This window comes from Hyperolius riggenbachi, chromosome 9, assembly GCF_040937935.1.
Source record: "Hyperolius riggenbachi isolate aHypRig1 chromosome 9, aHypRig1.pri, whole genome shotgun sequence".
NCBI lineage: Eukaryota > Metazoa > Chordata > Amphibia > Anura > Hyperoliidae > Hyperolius > Hyperolius riggenbachi.
The window spans coordinates 130,604,797-130,619,136 of NC_090654.1; the positions used below are offsets into that span (position 1 = coordinate 130,604,797).

Below are 14,340 nucleotides of genomic sequence, written 5' to 3' on the forward strand. Positions count from 1 at the left end.
CCATAGGTGGCGATATATATGCTGCCGGACACTGCCACCAGCTGTTTCTGACAACAAGCTCCCCTGCTTCTTTCAGCAACTCATCTCCTCCTACTCCTCTCTGACTCCCCCTCTGAACTGTCCCCCTGTTTATCTCCTATTGGGAACCCACGTGACACCCATGCCAGTATCATCATCATAATCATCCTCCACAACTTCACTTGTATCAGACACCTCCAAAACTGCACCAACAGCATGTACTTCATCCTCCTCCTCACACCCTACGTCCATAGTGACGCCTAACAGACATATGAGGTGGTGTAACTTGCTTAGCGCCTTCATCTTGTTGTAACAATAATGGCTGGGAATCCGTTAATTCCCCACCAAATAACTCCTGCAAAGTGTCAAATGCAGCGGATGTGGTGCTTGTAGTAGCGCTAGTGGCTGCGGAAGATGAGGTTTTCGGTGTTAAATAGTCAACTACATCCTGACAATCTTTTTGATGGAGTTGATGGCACGTGCCTTCTGAGCACTGTACTTTGGTCCAGGGACGCACGAAATCACATCAGCAAGACCTCGAACAGACCTGCCGGGTGGCCTGCCTCTGGCTCTGCCTGTTTTGTTTATCTATATTGTTTTTGTTCACAGACAGGTGCAGTAAAAGGTATGCAGTGACTGCTGGTAGGACAATGTGCAGTCACACAGGTGCAGTAAAAGGTATGCAGTGACTGCTGGTAGAACAATGTGCAGTCACAAAGGTTCAGTAAAAGGTATGCAGTGACTGCTGGTATATAATACAATATGCGGTCACAGGTGCAATTACAGGTATGCACGAACTGGTATTACACAATACAATGTGCAGCTGTAACACACACAGGTCCAGTGAAAATGACTACACTGACTGGGGGTATATAATACAATGTGCGGTCACAGGTGCAGTTACAGGTATGCACGGACTGGTATTACACAATACAATGTGCAGCTGTCACACACAAAGGTCCAGTGAAAATGAATGCACTGACTGCTGGTATATAATACAATGTGCGGTCACAGGTGTAGTTACAGGTATGCACGGACTGGTATTACACAATATGCACAGGTCCAGTGCCAGTGAAAGGTATACACTGAATGTGCTGGGCCTGGCACAGTATAGCAATTAGCAAGGGCCAGCTGCGACACACAGGGCTGTATAATGCAATGTCAGTGGCACACACACACAAAAAAACACTTTACAAGAACATTAGCTCTGAACAGAGCTCTTTTTGTGGTGCTTTTCAACAACAAATATCAGCTAGGAGCAAGCTACAAGAGCCTAACTAAGCTTTCCCTATCTCTGCAGCAGGTTCCTCTCCCTTCTCTCACTACAGCAGCAGACAGAGTGAGATCATGGCCGACGCTGCTGCCTTATATAAGGAGGGGGGGGGGCTCCAGAACACTGAACATATTATCACTTTGGTCCGATAAGTGAAGTTTGTCAAATATGCAGTTTATTTTAAATACAACTAAAGCAATGAATCTAAAGAAACCTGTAATTTGTGGGTAAATCACATACCAGTAACTGTTTTTGTCTTTGCAGGTAAACTAACAGCTAGTGACATACAGATTGATCACAACATTACATGGAATGAAACTTGTTCGGTGACATTAACTTGTACCGTACGGAAAACAGATTCTCTGGTCAGTTGGAGAAATTCTGTGAATGGTTATGTAACAAAGTCAACACTACAGATTATGTATCCAGACGTAAACTCCAGCTGGACATGCACTGCCTGGAACCCAGCTACCAATGTCTCAAAATCAGTGACACCAATGACCTTCTGCCTCAGTAGTAAGACCGGTAAGCTAATGCCCGATTTCAGAAAAACATTGTCCTCCCTAGCTTTTCCTTCTGTCACCCTTGTTTTTCTCATCATTGAACCTCCCTAGGGCTCATAAATAACTAAATGTGGACAAATGGAAAGACTATGCTTAAAGAGACTTACTAAATTTTCAGCCTTACTTCGTTTATCCTATAAATTCCTATACATGTTCTAGTGTGATCTGAATTGCTGCAGCCTTTTCTAGTTGCACTGTCTCTGTAATAAATCTAATATTTTTTTCTTTGTCAAGCTTTGTCGACCCAGGGAGGAATCTGCTGCCTCTGTTGTGATGGAGACAAGTTATACACGCCCCCTCCAGGCTCTGTGTGCTTGCTTTGTTTATTCCTCACAGACAGCCTCCCTGCTCTCATTTTCAGCTTGTCTGTGATGCAGTTTGTGAGGCTGAGGGGGGAGGGAGCTGCCTGTGATATGCTGAGAAACTGTGACTAATCCCAGACTGGAGTGCAGAAACTTGTAGTATACTGTAACATGATAGATATAGATATATAAATATATATCTATATACACACACACATACACACATATTATTGTATGTGTATGTGTATAAATGTATATATCTATATATTTACACATACATCACTTCCTGGTTAGAGGCAATGTTTTTTGTTTGTAAACACTGCCTAACACTGGCGATTAAAAGGTAGGATCACGGCGGTTATCGGGAGAAACAGCAAATAGGTACCCAGGAGATCACAATGACTCAATTGGTATGTTTTTTATTTTACAAATTGGACAGTACAGATCCTCTTTAAACACAAAGGTTTATTTGTAGGCCCACACAATACAATGCTTAAGCCAGGCACAAACTTGCAGAGGCTGTTGGATGTGCAGGGATGACTGCACCGCCCTTCAGTGTTCTAGCCACTGAGTGTGATGATTTCAATTCAATAACAAACATCTATTCATTGAAATGGAGGAGGCAGGGGGACCAGCATGAAACAATGGGGCATATTCAGTAAATGCCAGTAAAATTTCTGCACGCGCACATCAAATGTACCATATTTACACAACTGATGATGTACCTCTTGTACACACGGCACAATTTATGTTGCCTGGGTAATGCACACTGCTAGTGTAATGTGTGTTATTGTCAATAACTGTGTAGCTAATGCAAATTGATCTACAGTATGTACACAGTGAATGCTATGCAAGTTGTGTAAAACCCAGTAAAATTGCCATACACTATGTGCATAGGATAATTTTACTGATATTTAGTGTCCATGCCCCTGTGTCTGATATAACTTGGAAAATAACAGTAATCCGCATAGGAAATGTAACCTGCCTAATTACATTCCTCCAAACAGAATCACACTGGAAAATTGAAAGATGCCCTAACAGTTGCTATCTGGATCTGAAAGGTACATTTGAATTTGATGTGGTTGGTTTGGTCACCAGAGGCACATTTCAGCTACATGGTTTGGCATAATTTAGAGTTTTGCTGTGCAACGCTAGATATCAGAATTTCTAATGTTTATCCTTCCATCATTCAGCTAATCCTACACCCCAATGAACTCTCCCTCCTGTCACACAACCATAACTTCCCCTATTGAAAAAAACCTTCCTGTCACATAACCATAATCTCCCCCTTAATCAAAACCCCCTCCTGTCACATGAATATGACCCCTTGCCTTAATGAAAAAAAACCCTTCCTGACGCCCAACCAAAACATCCTTCCTAACAAAAAAAATCTACTCCTGTCACACAATCATAATAACCTCGTTTCTTGGCAAAAAACCCTTCCTGTCACATTACCATAACCTCCCCATTACCAAAAACCCCTTCCTGTCTCAGGAAACATAACCTTTCACCTTAACGGAAAAAAAACCTTCCTGTCCTCTAAACATAACCTAATCCACCTCATGTAAACCTCCCCCTTGGTGCCTTACCTTGCCCTGTTCCAGAACACCTTCATGATGCCTAACCTCTCTTTTTCAATTAAACTTCCTTCCAGATGCCTAACCTTACCTCCCCTCTTCCAGTAAACCCCCTTCCTGAAGACTAATTTAAGGAGGCACTGTAGTCACATATAGTATAAAATGTAGTTTATTATTCAGGATACCAGCTTTTATGCTAATTATCCCAGTTTTATATATCTACATACAGTATTGCTGTATATTGGTATGCAACCCCGGCCTCCCAGTGATGCTTAGCCTAATCTGTTTAGCTATGCAGGATTGCATCGCTGACACCTACTCGACCTCTCCTCCGTTATGCTGGGTACACACAATGCAATTTCCCACTCGACAAACAGGAAGCGGGCGATTATTTCCCACTTGTCCAATTGGCTCCTGATTGATAAAGTGATCGATTTTGTGCACTTGTAATTGGAGAATCGATCGCTCTATCACTGGGGTGCACATTGGACATGTACACACAATGCAACTTCCCCTCCGATCCCCCGTTGATCGGGCGGGAAATTGCATAGTGTATAGCCAGCATTACTTCTGAATTTACCACCATTGTTGCCATTTTCTTATCTTGTGAGTTACAGCAGATCTCTGACTGAGGATAAACTGCACACAGACACCATGCTTTGGTTTCTTTCAGGAACACACTGTTCTCTTTGCTTTGCTTTTTTTTCTCTGCTCTCTAACTTCATTTAACATCTCCTGGTTCACAAAGAGGCAACATTGTCACATGACTCTAGATTACAGCGGGGTATATAAGGGCATATGAATCATCACATATCTTAAAAAGACACTAATGAAAAAAAAAAAAACCTTCTTAGTTATACTTACCTCAGGAGGGGGAAACCTCTGGATCCTAATGAGGCTTCCCCAATCTCCTCTCTTCCTCCCAGGGCTGGTCCGAGGCAGAGGCGAGAGAAGCTCCAGCCTCAGGGCACAGGACTCACTCAGCTATCATTCCCCTATTATGGTTGAAGCAGAGAGAAATAGGAAAAGGGGATACATGGCAGTAACTGCAAGCCAGATAACTAGAGATTAAGGGTTGTGTGTGTGTGTGTGGGGAGGGGGGGGAGGGCAGGAGGCACCTCTTATTCTAATAGCAATCAGTGTGTGACAGCTGGGGTGGGAGGGATGGAGGGGCGCACTTTGGTGTCTCAGCCTTGGGTGCTGGAGGACCTTGTCCCAGTTTCTGCTTCCTCCATTCCAGCGCTGGCTTCTCTGAAACAACAGCCGACAAGCCTGTCAGCTGTGGCGTAGACTCAGTAGCACCTGCAATACCTCGGCTCCAGCGCAAGAGCAGTAGCAACTTTCTGTTCGTATTCAGGCGGAAATAGCCGATCCCGATCGGGTTCTACTCTACTGTGCAGGCACGAGTCACCTGTTCCTGCACAGTAGAGTGGACCTGATCAGGCTTGGCTATTTCAGCCTGATCTCGAATGGAAAGTCGCTACTGCGCTTGATCATGGTAGGTAAATATTTCGGAACAGGTAAAAATGGCGCACAGCACCGACGTGTAAAAAATAGCGCCACACTTAATTGTTATATAAAACGATATTTAACATTTTAATCCTGTTCAGTATTGATCAAACCCTGCCTACATATACCCCCTGACTACATATACTGGGCACATATACCCCTGACTACATATACTGGTGACATATACCTCTGGCTACATATACTGGGCACATATATCTCTGGCTACATATACCGCTTGCTACATATACTGGGCATATATACCTATGGCTACATATCCTGGGCACATATACCCCTGCCTACATATACTGGGCACATATACCCCTGACTACATATACTGGGACATATACACCTGCCTACATATACTGGGCACATATACCCCTAACTACATATACTGGGGACATATACCTCTGGCTACATATACTGGGCACATATATCCCTGGCTACATATACTGGGGACATATACCCCCTGACTACATATATTGGGGACATATACCCCCTGACTACATATACTGGACATATATACCTCTGGCTACATATACTCGGCACATATACACCTGCCTAGATATACTGGGACATATACACCTGCCTACATATACTGGGACATATACCCCTGCCTACATATACTGGGCACATATACCCCTGCCTACATATACTGGGCACATAAACCCCTGCCTACATATACTGGGCACATATACCCCTGCCTACATATACTGGGCACATACACCCCTGACTACATATACTGGGGACATATACCTCTGGCTACATATACTGGGCACATATATCCCTGGCTACATATACTGGGGACATGAACCTCTGGCTACATATACTGGGCACATATATCCCTGGCTACATATATTGGGGACAACTGGCTGTTTGTCATTATGTGCATTTACTGGTGAAAAGCTGTCTTTTATGTGCATTTACTGGTTAAAAGCTGTCTCTTATGTGCATTTACTGGTGAAAAGCGGTCTCTTATGTGCATTTACCGGTGAAAAGCGGTCTCTTATGTGCATTTACCGGTGAAAAGCGGTCTCTTATGTGCATTTACCGGTGAAAAGCGGTCTCTTATTATGTGCATTTACTGGTGAAAAGCTGTCTCTTATGTGCATTTACTGGGGAAATGCTGTCTCTCATTACGTGCATTTACTGGTGAAAGGCTGTCGCTCATTACCTGCATTTACTGGTGAAACGCTGTCTCTCATTACATGCATTTACTGGGGAAACGCTGTCTGTCATGTGCATTTACTTCATATTTTTTTATGTAACTACATTAGCTGATATAACTACATTACAGTTAGCCCCACCCACGGGCAGGGTATATGAGGGATATATTAAAAAATATAAGGGCATCAATATTAAAAAAAAAAAAAATCTTCAAAAAAACTTTATGGTAGGCGTGACTTGGGGGTGTGGTTAGGGGTTGTGTTGGGGGTGTGGCCTGTGTCCCGATTTCTAATTTTAAAATGTTGGGAGGTATGCATGCAGATACATTCAAGTCCAACACCAATTACCCCGATTTGAATAAAGTGCAAGTACCCCATATCCATCTGGTGACATCATCATCACACACAAACTTGTAGTATGTCTGCTGGCACTGGCACCCAGGGGAAGGCCATCAAGGCCAAGAAGAGAGGGAACATTGCTGGCACCGTCACCGCCAGAAGTTCTGCCGCATCAGTGTCCATTCCGCCGGTAGCCACTGGCCGTGGATGCACTGGGCGGCCAGCTGATAGGGGGAGTCACACTGCAGATGCGCAGCATTTTGCGCAGCCATTTTTCAGCAGGGTCGGCACCGCAAATTGGAGGATAAAGACGCCGAGCCTGTGATGCAGCTGATGGAGCAGGCCACCACCACCTCTACAACACACACCTCCACCCCCACCACCATTCCTGTTCGCAGGAGCAGCAGCTGCCCAGCAGTGCATGGGAACTCGTCGGTCATCATGTCGACCCCAGCGGGCAGCCTAAGCTCAGTCAGTGCGTTCTGTAGTCCAGAGTCAGAGAGCGCAATGAGGGCTACCACTGACATTCTGGCCACAATGAGAGTTTGCGGAGGAGTCACAGATGTTGACGGTTATTGTTGGGGGCGGATTCCTTGCCTGTGGTGTCCGCAGAAGAGGAGTTTGGGGGGGGGGGGGTCATCAACATCCCAGAAATTGTTTGAGGAGGGGGAGTATGATGATGATAATAATGATGACGACTTGCAGGACCGTGACTACTAACCACAGGAGGGGGATGTTGGCTCTGAGTCTGAGGAGAGGGATACATCCATGGGTCTGGCACGGAGGATCAGCATCGCTGACATTGGCAGGAACAGCAGTGGGCGTGGAATGCAGGACCCACAGCCTGCTGCTTCATCTTCTGCCGCTACCACCAGCCGCACCACTCAACCCCCGGCCCCAACCACCACAGGCCCAACCACCGCAGGCCGAAAGAAAGCAGCAGCAGCCCATTCAGGGCGTAAGGGCAAATAACAATCCCCAATCTGGCATTTTTTTGATCTAGCCTCAGTGGACAGCAAGTTCATGACTTGTAATGTGTGCCAGGTGAAGCTGAGCAGAGGTTGCAACCCCTCCAACTACGGCACCTCCAGCTTCATCAACCACCTGGCCAACAAACATCTTCACAAGCATTAGGAGTTCAGGAGGCTGAAGGAAGCTGGCGCTGGCAGTGTTCCAGCCAAAAGCACCACCAGAACCCCCTTTGCCAGTGCCACTCCTGCCGACACTGAGACCTGTTCAGGCAGCCAGTCCTCAGCGGTCTCCTCTGCTCCCCCCTCCTCTTCCCGTGCAACCAAAAAACACCAACAGACCCTTCTGAGCGAGTTCTTTGTGGTCAGGGCTCAGCCTCCCAGCAGCCTTTGCATGCTCCAGCTGAACGGCCTGCTTGCACGGGCCATGTCTTCCCAGCTCCTCCTGTACTCCTTTGTGCAGGAGGGGAGCGACATGCGTGTGCTCCTGCAGAGAGCAGCGCCGGATTGGCCAATACCCTGCCGCACTGGATCAGTTTGGTGGAAGGGGTGAGGAGGGGACAGCAGCATTGGCCACAACACTCCAGTGGGTGTGGGGCGTGGTGACTGAGAAGCGCTCTCATCTGTCCACCTAGTCTGTGGACAGACTGACTTTCCTTAAAATTAATCAGGCTTGGGTGATTGGTGAATTCCTGGCCCCTGTTGTTGGCAAGTGGGGTAAATGAAGTGGCTGGAAATCACTATGCCTGCCTTACCACCCTTTACCACCACAACCTCCAAGCTCCATAAGCCTGGTTAAATTTTTTTTTACTGAGCCGTGGTAGTGTTGGGCGAACATCTAGATGTTCGGGTTCGGGCCGAACAGGCCGAACATGGCCGCGATGTTCGGGTGTTCGACCCGAACTCCGAACATAATGGAAGTCAATAGGGACCCGAACTTTTGTGCTTTGTAAAGCCTCCTTACATGCTACATACCCCAAATTTACAGGGTATGTGCACCTTGGGAGTGGGTACAAAAGGAAAAAAAAATTAGCAAAAAGAGCTTATAGTTTTTGAGAAAATCGATTTTAAAGTTTCAAAGGGAAAACTGTCTTTTAAATGCGGGAAATGTCTGTTTTCTTTGCACAGGTAACATGCTTTTTGTCGGCATGCAGTCATAAATGTAATACATATAAGAGGTTCCAGAAAAAGGGACCGGTAACGCTAACCCAGCAGCAGCACACGTGATGGAACAGGAGGAGGGTGGCGCAGGAGGAGAAGGCCATGCTTTGAGACACAACAACCCAGGCCTTGCATGAGGACAAGAAGCGTGCGGATAGCAATTTGCATTTTGTCGCCATGCAGTCATAAATGTAATACAGATGGGGGGCGTGGCCACGACGGAGACCAGGGAGGATGTGTGAACCCTGAGCTCCAGCTTCGGTGGAGAAATAGCAGCTCAAATCAGCACAGATCAGCACAACACAAGCATGACAGAGGAGATGGAGCTTGAGACAGACCCCTCTAAGAAGCGTAAATCATACAAGCCTAAGAAGCTCACAGACTTCTTCACAGAAAAGACACAGAGGGCAGCACGAGGTTATCAAGATGGCGCTGGGAGACAGACACACTCAGCAGAGCACAGCCAATATGAAAGAGAGAAGAACCAGAGAAACAACATTCCACAGTCTGGTGAGTGCTCTCCCCCGATGACCTCCCTCCCTGCAGAGATCAATCAAGCTCAGTCCCCCTCTAATAGCCCAGCAAGACAGCGTCCACGCATTGAAAGCTCCGAGGAGCGTGCACAGGAGATAGGCCCAGTGCATCCAAATACATCACCCCCTACTGACATCCTGGCCTTCCCTGCATCAGAACAAGCAGCCTCCCAGACATTTATTAAGGAGATCTTGCTATCCTTCAGAGCAGACTTACTCTCCAGCTTCTCTAGCATGCAGGCTTCCTTACAACAAGAGATTGCTTCACTAGGCACAAGAGTGGATGCATCTGAATACAAAATATCTGACATAGTTAAAGAGCACAATGCTATGGTAGATGTAACTGAGCAGCACACTAAAGAAATTACCTGGCTTAAAACCAAATCATCTGATATGGAGGATCGCTCCAGGCGAAACAACATAAAACTGAGAGGCATACCAGAATCAGTTACCACTGGGGAGTTAAGAGGCTATGTCACAAAATTTGCTAAGACTGTACTGCCTGATGTGTCACCTATAGAACTGACAATCGACAGAGTACATCGCCTGCCAAAACCCTCTCATCTCCCGGATCATATTCCCAGGGATGTAATAGCCAGATTCCTCTTCTTTCAAACCAAAGATGAACTTTTAGCAGCTCTCAGGAAACCTGACCAACTCCCAGAACCCTACTCTAAGATCCAGCTGTTTAACGACCTCTCCCAGGCCACACTACAGCAGCGGAGAAGTCTGCAACCATTATCCAAAGCTCTGAGAGATGCACAAATACCATACAAGTGGGGATTCCCAACTAAACTTATATTTTCCTACCTCAATAAACAACATGTGATTATCTCTCACACAGAAGGTACAGCTCTCCTTAAGAAACTGCAAATCCGCATCCCCGAAACCAGCAAGTGACTTATCGCTAAATTTCACAACTCCATCTCCTACTTAAAACAGCAATAGATCTGTATACCACGGATATCCACCGCCGAGCACGGCCATTTTGATGACACCCATTCCTGATATAGGGAACATTATCTTTCTTGCAATATACGCTATTGCACTACACCCCAAGATGAAGTGTAGAATCGTGGACTCATATTCCACACTACTTAGTTTGTTTTGTTTTATGTTTATGTGGTTATTGTTAAGTTTTTGTTCATGTATGACTCACTCTCTCATCCTCAAAAATATAACTATTAATGCACTACTGTACTTATCTATATACTCTATAAGGGTGATTTGCAAAGTGAATCTCTGCACACTAATTATTGTCTATGGCTAACCCAGTTAATACTATTAAACTAACTTCACTCAACGCTCGAGGTTTAAACTCCCCCTTTAAAAGAAAACTCCTCTGGTCGGATGCCCGCTCCAAACGATCTGACATTCTCTTAGTGCAAGAGACACATTTATTAAATAGTGACACAAAATACTGCACAAACCCTAACTTTCCCCTGATTTACCACAGCACCTTTACCAAAAGGAAAAGAGGAGTCCTATTAGCATTCCACAAAAATCTCAAACTAACAACTACCTCTATAGAAATAGACAACGGAGGTAGATTCATAATTTTTGTAGGTCACATTAACAACCATCCACTAACCATTGTGGCCTTATATGCCCCCAATATAGCACAACGCCATTTCCTCCAGAAATTGATGACAAAGGTAAACAAAATCAAATCTGGCCACCTCATACTAGGAGGCGACTTCAATGCATGCGTTTCAAATATAGACTCCTCCTCCAGCAGGAAATCCCTTTTACCACTCTTAGAGAAAACCTTAAGATGGAATGATCTTTTCGATCCCTGGCGAGTATCGCATACCACTGATAAAGAGTATACACATTTCTCTATTGTGCACAAATCACACTCCCGAATAGACTACTTTCTGACAGATAGATTCCTACTACAGGAAGTGATAACCACATCCATAGATTGCATTACCTGGTCAGATCATGCCTCTATACATATGGTTATTAAAGACACCCTAAACCCACCTAGACCTAAAACTTGGAAAATGAATCAAGCGATCTTAACAGATCCCAGTCTTATTCCCACATACTCAAAATCAATTCAAAACTTCTTTGATATAAATTCCACTCCTGACGTCGGTGAACAAATGATATGGTCAGCTCACAAAGCTTATATGCGCGGCCTCTATATTAAATTCAGTGCAAGACAAAAAAAAGAGAGAGACAAAAAATATAATGACCTCATACAACGTATACATGACCTTGAGAGACTCCACAGGCAGAATAATGACAGTGCTACTTATAAACAACTATTTCTATTACGACAAGAACTCCGCGATCTACTATTGTACAAATATGAGTATAATTTACAAAGAGCTAAAACTAACTACTACTCACAAAGTAACAAAGCAGGGAAATTTCTTGCGAATATGATAAAAGCAAGACAGATTAAATCCGCAATACATGCAATTACTCACCCTAAAACCAAAGAAAAAAATCATAAATCCTAAAGATATCGCAAATGCCTTTAAAGACTACTACACACAATTGTATAACCTACAAACAGACTCAAACGGCCCAACCTTCACCTATCTTCATTGACAATTATCTATCCACTATTGACCTACCCACCCTCTCACAATCCCAACTAACAGACCTCAACAGACCCTTTACAGAAGGAGAATTTGAAAAGAACATTAAATCCCTCAAAAGAAACAAAGCACCAGGACCAGACGGGTTCCTTAATGAATACTATATTTTATTCTCAAAGGAACTAACCCCAACCTTAACTAAACTATTTAACACATTTATGCTAGGCACTACCATCCCGAAGGACTATCTCGAAGCCACCATATCAGTCATTCCTAAACCAGACAAAGACCACACATGTACAACCAACTACAGACCGATATCTTTGCTCAACACTGATATTAAATTATACGCAAAAATAATAGCAAGCCGCCTTATGGAAATCACCCCTATACTATTGAAAACAGACCAAGTAGGTTTCACTAAGGGAAGGCAAGCGCCTGATAGCACCAGGCGGATGATGAATATTTTACGTCACATTGAGCTCTGTCGAACGCCTTCTCTGCTCCTTACATTGGATGCCGAGAAGGCGTTCGACAGAGTCCACTGGGGTTTTTTAAGGGCAACTCTAGTTAAATTTGGCCTACAAGGCCCCATACTGACAGCTATAATGGCGCTATACAATAACCCATCGGCTAGAGTTAATGCCACAGGCTTCCTATCTGACCACTTTAGTATAACCAACGGTACAAGACAAGGCTGCCCGCTCTCACCAATAATATTTGTACTACTCATGGAAACCCTAGCACAAAGAATTAGACAGTCACCAACCATTCAAGGTATTACAATTGGCAAGGATCAACACATTATCAGCCTATTTGCAGATGATGTGGCTTTAGTACTTACAAACCCCTTACATTCCCTGACACACCTTACCAAAGAACTACAAGAATTTTCCAATGCTTCCTACTACAAGCTCAACCAGCATAAATCCTATGTTCTTGGCCTCAACTTGCCCCCAAATATTAAAACTGCCATCCAAAAAAAGTTTACATTTCCATGGGCAGACTTGGCTGTACAGTACCTGGGTATACAATTGACAACAAGAGCATCTGACTTATTCCAATACAACTTTATACCTCTATTGGAAAAGGTCAAAAAAGAGTGTTCGACTTTTAAAAAATTCTACCTCTCATGGTCAGGCAAGTTATCAGCCTTTAAGATGTTTTTATTACCAAAAATCCTTTACCTATTTCGCACAATCCCAATACCTATCAAAAATACGTACTTTAAAGACCTCCAAAAAATTATAAATCACTTTATTTGGAATGGGAAGAAATCTCGTATATCACATTCCATCTTAATCCTGCCAAAGAAAATGGGTGGGATTGGCCTCCCTGATATAAAAGCCTATTATTATGCATGCAATTTAGAACCTGTTAACTCCTGGTGGACGAACTCTGAAGGAAAAAAATGGGTATCTATGGAAGGTAAACTGCTTAAAAATGAACTGAGAGATGTGCTCTCTAGCATAATCCTAGGACATGGACCACCTAAAACAAACTTTTTAACGATTCAATCCACATTACTAGCATGGGAGTATTACCTCAAACACCCACCGCATGATGAGATCTGTGTAAAACCCAAAATTTACATATCCACAATGCAAATCCTAATTCAAGGCATTAATATTGCTGAGTTAGAAGATTCTGGAATCTCGACCTTAAATGAGCTCTATTCAAATTCACTTATCAAAACCTTCTCTGAAATACTAACTGAATACAATATTTCTACCAAGGCAAGATTCGCATGTTATAAACTAATCAGTTTTTTAAGATCTAAGCAAATCTCCATACCAGAGTTGAATAGTGGAATTGTAACTATGCTAAACACAAAAAAAGCAATACAAGGCTCCATAACAATATGGTACAATGATCTAATCGCACCTTCGGTTTCTCCTCTTAATAAATATGCACAAGTTTGGTCATACGACCTATCCTCACAAATTGACAGTGCACAAATAGTCTCTGCTATCAGATCAGTTACTAAGCTTTCTAAATGCAATACCCATTGGGAACTATTTATTAAGATAATTACCAGATGGTACCTAACACCCAGGAAAATAGCGCAATTCAACCCCACCCTATCCCCAAAATGCTGGAAATGCGATACGCAGGTAGGCACATTAGTCCACATGTTTTGGGATTGTCCCTCAAGTAAAATGCTATGGTGTGCCGTAGAATCATATATTAAGCAAACCATTTCCCCTAATTTTCTCCTTACACCACGTATGGCACTCCTACATTTAGACTACAAAGAAATAGACCCCATACACAAATCCCAGATATGTCATCTGATATTAACTGCACAATCTATGATTACTAAAAACTGGGAATCTGCTGAGCCTCTCTTATTTTCCAATCTCCTTAGCACATACAAGCAAA

General features: G+C 43.9%; 1 protein-coding gene across 1 annotated transcript in view; it reads left to right on the forward strand.

The window, feature by feature from the left end:
• Positions 1-14,340, forward strand: part of LOC137533564 (SLAM family member 9-like) — a 46,410-nt gene that overhangs the window by 10,093 nt on the left and 21,977 nt on the right. The window contains exon 3 of the mRNA XM_068254929.1: positions 1,556-1,816. Within this exon, the coding sequence (XP_068111030.1) occupies positions 1,556-1,816 (261 nt within the window). The remainder of the gene's footprint in view (positions 1-1,555; positions 1,817-14,340) is intronic.